We start from the raw sequence: 6,513 nt of genomic DNA, 5'->3' as shown, positions 1-6,513 counted from the left end.
TGTGTTCAATTCTGACCAAGGACATTTACCTAGGTTGCAGGTTCCTCCCTGTCCAGGGCCAAGATCAGGGCTCATGCAGGAGGCAACCGATCAAAGTGTTCCTCTCACTTTGATGTTTCTCTCTGTCTTTCCCTTTCTCTTCTACATTCTCTAAAAATCAATGGAAACATATCCTCAGGTGAAGATAAAAAATGTAAGAAAGAAATTATTATCATATTAAAGACACATCTTGAAAATGCCTAAAGAAAGTTGTCATTTTTTCATGGTGAAGGGATTGGAGTCTGTGTTGATGAAAAAACCTTCTGGCTGCGGTGACTGGCAGTGGCTGCAGCAGCAGGGTGATGGAGCTGGTGCCTTCCCCTGATCAGCCCGGGCACCTCCCACAAAGGGAGGGCAGACTGCGGCTTAGGCCCACTCCCCAAGGGGAGCAGGGAGTGGGCCTAAGCCATCACTAGGACATCCCCTGTCTCACATACTGAGGGCTCCCAGTATGTGAGAGGGGGCAGGCTGGGCTGAGGGACACCGCCCCCCCAAGTGCACAAATTTCGTGCACCGGGCCCCTAGTTTAAGCATAATATCAACAAAGTTCCATGCCCCCATACCTGGTATATTCTAAATGTTCAAACAATTTTTCCTTAGATGAGAGAAAGAAAAAAGGGAAGAAAGATAATTTTATAGACTGGGAAATAAAACACATCAGGAAAGACAGTTGGACCACCAAGAGTGTTTAAGTGCCTGTTTGAGATGTAATCATGAATGAAAATTGAGACCAGTAAGCATAATTTTATATTTTTCTCTCACAATGTTCAGGTGATTGGAAATTAATATGGAATCAGCAGAAAGATGAGTTTAACCAGGGTTGTGATTTTGCTAGGGAAGTACAACACAAAGGAAAGGGGGAGGAAGTTAAGACTTCCTAAAGGACTGATTAAAATAAGAGATCTTATAATTTAAGCAGCATAAGAAAGATACTGAAGTCCTTTTTGAGATAAGGGCCAGTGGTTGATAGGGAAAATATGATAGATCATTTCATTGAATGTATATAATAAGACATATGGATTAGTATGGCAGTAAAATAAATGATCTGGAGTGTAATGTGTGGTAGCAAAAGAGGAGGATTCTGGAAATTAAGATGTTAGAGGTGATGAAGTTACTGGTTCATATGGTTGGTGGACAAATGACGGGAGATAAGAACTGTGGAAAACTAAAGCATGAGGTGCATAGAAGTTGCCCCTCTTCTACAACGGGAGGGAAGCTAATGACTGAGGCATCCCATATCCATTTGGTAATGAATGCCAAATAACTTGCATTTCCCTTACTTCTGCTTATTCTTCCTATTTCGTATTCTGTACATCTATCTAAAGAATACTGACCGATGTGTCTCCTCCATATATCATACGCTCTGATAGATAACATAAGTTCGGTATATATTGTTGAATAAATAATTAATGAATAAAATAAATAAAATCAGCACTTATGAGTTTCAAAAACAAACTTTTGGAGGGTATTTTCATTTTAAACCAAATAATTTCAAAATGTAAAGACTGACTTTAAAAAACAAAAAGAAGGCACTCAACTTAAGTCATGTCCATCATCAGCATGTGAAAAAATTGTAGGTAGATTATTAAAAAGAAATTCAACTTAATATACCTTAAAGTTTGCTCTCCCGATTCCTGCATCTTGGCTTTTTTAACCTGCAAAAATAAATAAACAAAGGAATAATGTAATGATCTATTTTTGAAATAATCTGGCTACTCAAATGTCAGGCTAACATTAACTAATTAACATTAACTAATAAATTTCAGGGTAACTGTCTTGTCTTGCTTAGATTTATTTAATTAACCCTTATATTTTTTAGTTAGAGATGAACGTCTTTGTTTTTCACAGGGAGATCTTTTTTTTTCTTTTCTATTTTTAAAATTTATCTTTATTGTTGAAAGTATTAACAGATGTCTCCTTTTCCCATTTTTTTTTTCAATGAAAAAAGTGTTTATCAGATTCAAGGTAAAATGTAAAAAATCTTTATAAAGATTTTTACGCAAGATAAAATGAAATATCTAAACTTGGACACAAACTCGTTGGTTTTAAATTTTAACAGATGCATAATTATATCATTAAACAGTAAATATGGAACTCGATATCATCTACTCAAAATTTCTTTAACAGAAATGTCTTTCTTTTTGGTTAATCCTCATCATATTTTTTTACATTATTTCTGGAGAGAGTAGGAGGAATGGGGGTAGAGAGAAAGAGAGAAGCATTGATGTGAGAGAGACATGGACTGGTTGCCTCCTGCACAGCCCCCCACCGGGGCCAGGATCTAACCTACAATCCAGGTACTTGCTCTCGACCAGGAATCGAACCTGAGATATGTTGGTGGGCGCAGGCAATGCAGGCCAACACTCTGACCACTGTACCACAACATCCAGGACTAACAGAAATGTCTTTATACTTAAATTACCTACATGCCAAAAATAAAGACAATTTCTTATTATGCTACTAGTAATTTTAAAAATATTATTCGCACCATTCTGATTTTCCCTCCAGATTTCATCTTTTCTTAATTCCGTCTGAGGTAAAAGCATTTACATTGAAGCAATTTAGTCCAGAAATGAAAAGTAATGTTTAACACTGTGCATGTTCCCTGCTTTCCTATTACAAAAGAATCTGATTTTAGAGCTCTCTGATTAGAATAACTAGTTATAGTAGAAACATGCTAAGTACACTTATTATTCATACAAATTATGAATACTTAAAAGGATTTCAAGCTAACAAAAGGCAAAAATTGTGCTAAATAATTTTAAATAAATATAACAGGTGGGAATACAGCTATCTAATATGATTAGATTTAACATTTCAGATACTGTTCACCTTAATTTGGGCAATTATGTCCCCCTGTAAATCAGGGATAGGAAGGTTGTACTACCCTGGCACCAGAGGCAGTTAAACTAACTCAAAGAATACAGACATATTTCACTGAGTTACAAAAGCATGGGTTCAAACAATATAATCCAGAAACTGACAGATTGCAAATAGTACAACTACTTTAGTGCTGCTTCCTCAAAAGGTTAAACTGAGTTACCATATAATCCCACAATTCCACTCCTAGCTATATAAAACCAAGAGAAAAGAAAACAGGTCCATACAAAAAAAGTGAAAACAATCCCAGAATCCATGAACAGATGAATGGATAAATAAAATAATGATAAATAGCCCTAGGTGGTTTGGCTTAGTGGATAGAGCGTTGGCCTGGGGACCAAAGGGTTCGGGGTTTAATTCCAGTCAAGGGCACACACCTCAGTTGCAGCTCCTCCCTGGCCTGGGCCCTGGTCTAGGCATGTGCAGGAGGCAACCAATCGATGTGTTTCTCTCACATCAATATTTCTGTCTTTCCCTCTCTCCTCCACTCTCTTTGAAAATCAATGGGAAAACCTCCTTGGGTGAGTATTAAAAAATAAAATAATGATAAATAAATAAAACAATGAGTATTGAGTTTGATATGTGCATTTTAAAATTCTTTCCTATGTGTATAATGCCCTTTCAAAAAAAAATGGACACATATGTAATACCCTTTGTAATAAAAAATAAAATTAAAAAAAAACAAAAAAACAGAGACCACTCCTGATATCCATAGAGGAGTTAAGTGCTTCCAGTTCACCAGAAATAATCTTGGATTATACCTCTTATTCCAAACTGAGTCTGGTTAATACTCCCTTTCACTCCTTTTAAAAAGAGTTCCAGGTTGGACAATAATATGAGCTGCTTCAAAGTAGTTGAAAAAGATGAAGACTGGAAGAAGACTGAGTCAAATACCTAAATGGTGACTACAGAGAAACTCATTTCTCATTGCAGAGGATTGACTGGCAATAGGGAAAGTGAAAGAAAATCCTGTGGCTAGGATTTATGTTGCCTTGTTAACAATGACCCGAACAAATCTTAAATCTTAAAACAGAGCAAGTAAGAAGTAGAGAACCGAGAGAAGACAAGACAAGAGACGATAGAATTAAAATAACTCCAATAATAATGCCCATCAGTAATATCTCCCTCTATATAGAGATAAACAGTAGGATTAAAAATCTTAGCTTTATCGTCAACCTGGGATAGGACTATTCTTTCCATTCGAATTTCCTATCTCCACAACAGCCTATGAAAACTTATTTTTCTCCTCAAAGTCTGGTATTTACTCTCCTATCCTAATTATTCTTAACAGTCAATAAGTATTCTGTGTTTTCTTAGATCCCATATTTATTTGATATGCATTAATCATGGAGCCAAAATTGTTTACCAGTATATCTCCCCTACGATCCAGAGCCCACACTCTGAACTACCTCCTTTATCTAACTCATACACACCAAGTCAATATTCCCCTGCTCTAAATCAACTCAGGGCCAGGTGGATACCTAGTGACAGCCCTATACCCCAAACCTCCTGGAATTATTCGAGCTAACAATCCTAAACTATTTACCCTGGCATGCCATGCCTCTAATTTCTAAGGGAATTGTAACATTAAACTTTTCTTTCAAATGGCACTGACCTCTCAGTGTGGTCACTCAGTCACTTTTATAAATTAAACTCAAGCACAAATCAATAGGAAAATGATGCCCCAAGGCAATCACCATTTATAGTCAACAGAAAATTAGTTTTTAAAGTGGTTTAATTTCTTACCTTCCTCTGAAATAACAATCAGGTTTAATACGTTATGTTATAGAAACTAAATAAGAACGGCAAGGAAATAAAGCAGAGTAGAAAAGATGACCTACTAGCAGGTCAGTCTCACAATTCTCATTACCTTAAATAGATAAGGAGTAACCAACAATACCTATTTCAACAACTTATATAAGTCTTTTGAAATTATGACCAGACCTTTTACTAAATTAAAAACTCAATGACGTCATTTTCGTTGGTACATTTAATGTCTCTAATTCAGCGATGTGTTCTTACACAAATACAGTGTATCCTAGATACACTGCTGAGGATGATTTTTAACCCTACCATTTCCCTGATTATTAATGTTCCACCAGGGAAAGGAACGACATTCCAAATGTTTCAAAAGGTTTTTTTAACAATTGCTATGACATCCTAATTTTATGCTTACTGTAAGTGAGAGGGCTAAAAATATAGCAAAGTAATCATCAGTACACGTCTCGACCTAAAGAAAAATATTAAAAACATATTAAAGGACTTTATTAATTAAATGGAAGCTGGTGTCTATCCTTCTGTAATGTAAAGAATACTTCTAGTACATGAAAAACATATCTTATTACCTGCCTTCAACATTCAACTTTTTCTATGTTGGATTTCATAAAGAAAGGTAAGCATGTACCACTCTATATTCTCTTTTAATATTAAATGCAAGAGGCTCTCTCAGGATAGCAAATTGAATCAGTATTTAACTTCAGAAAAAGAAACTCAAGACAAAAGGAAAAGATTCTTCAATATAAAAATATCTTAAGAGAATGATTATTGCTCTCCTTTTTTAAGTGAGAAGGATCAAAAACAGACAAAAACAAACAAACAAAAAGAAGCCATGGCAAGGCAATAAATCCATTTCACTTGTGGACATTTAAAATGATTTTATTTATTTGTATTAAATATTTAAGAGAAATTAAGAATTCAACCTAGTCTCTAAATCTCATCTTTTTAAGAATTAGCTAGTGGTCAGATTACATTTTCTTCAACTACTACAACTTCTTAAAAAATTAGGTCAGTTAGGAAAACTTAGGTAAAGGTAAAACTAAATTTTCCATCAGAAGTGGTGTATACTGTTTGGTAAATAGATGTTCTCTTTTATTTTAAAAACTGTAAGAATATCCATTGTTTTTTCTTTCTTTTCTTTTCTTTTTCTGGTCTGTCCCACAACTGATTGAGACCTACAGCACATCCTGTTGCCATCTCACCTACCATGATGTCTAATTGCTCTGTCCTTCCCTGATAGCTCCCCAGGCCACAAATCAGACCAAGCAAAAGTGTTCTACAAAAGGAAATACCCATTGGTTTTTAAAAAAATGACAATCCCAAATACAACACTAACTTTGTAATGCTGAATTTTCTAAGCACACTCGTTAGCATTGTTAACAAAATATGCATTTGAGATCATATAAAATTTTTTACTTAGAAGTATTAAGAAGTCTTTTCCTTATTTTTATTTTGAATTTGAATAATATTTAAAATCTCTTAAGATTAGTTTTTCTACAATGAACTTTAAATTGTTAAAGGAAATACTTACTGGTTGCTCTGGTAAATCTTGTTCTTCTTCCATGAGGACCAATATTTCTTTATTCCACTTATGTGACTGGATGGCAAGTGTCTCTCAGCAGTCTTCACAGTCTGTTTAAAAAAGGGGAGGAATTCAAAGCTTTATGTACTCTTAAGGCATTATCATTCAGGCCATCAGAAAATAATTTTTTAAAAATATTTTGCTACCCCAAGCTTTCCACGTGAGTTCTAATCTCAAAATCTCAAACTTGCACATGGCTTTTCAAAACTGACATGCTACACCAAGTCAAGATAGGT

At 35.0% G+C, this 6,513-nt stretch overlaps 1 protein-coding gene across 1 annotated transcript in view; it reads right to left on the bottom strand.

The window, feature by feature from the left end:
- The window catches only part of EYA3 (EYA transcriptional coactivator and phosphatase 3), a 100,281-nt gene that overhangs the window by 56,687 nt on the left and 37,081 nt on the right, over positions 1 to 6,513 (bottom strand). Inside the window, exons 2-3 of the mRNA XM_015557185.1 lie at positions 6,227 to 6,327; positions 1,651 to 1,694 (exon numbers count right to left, since the gene is read on the bottom strand). Of these exons, the coding sequence (XP_015412671.1) occupies positions 1,651 to 1,694; positions 6,227 to 6,259 (77 nt within the window). The 5' untranslated portion in view covers positions 6,260 to 6,327. The remainder of the gene's footprint in view (positions 1 to 1,650; positions 1,695 to 6,226; positions 6,328 to 6,513) is intronic.

The sequence above is a fragment of the Myotis davidii genome, unplaced genomic scaffold (assembly GCF_000327345.1).
Source record: "Myotis davidii unplaced genomic scaffold, ASM32734v1 scaffold149, whole genome shotgun sequence".
In the NCBI taxonomy this organism is placed as follows: Eukaryota; Metazoa; Chordata; class Mammalia; order Chiroptera; family Vespertilionidae; genus Myotis; species Myotis davidii.
The sequence above is the reverse complement of the archived record's forward strand: the minus strand, read 5'-3'. Positions and strand labels throughout refer to the sequence as shown.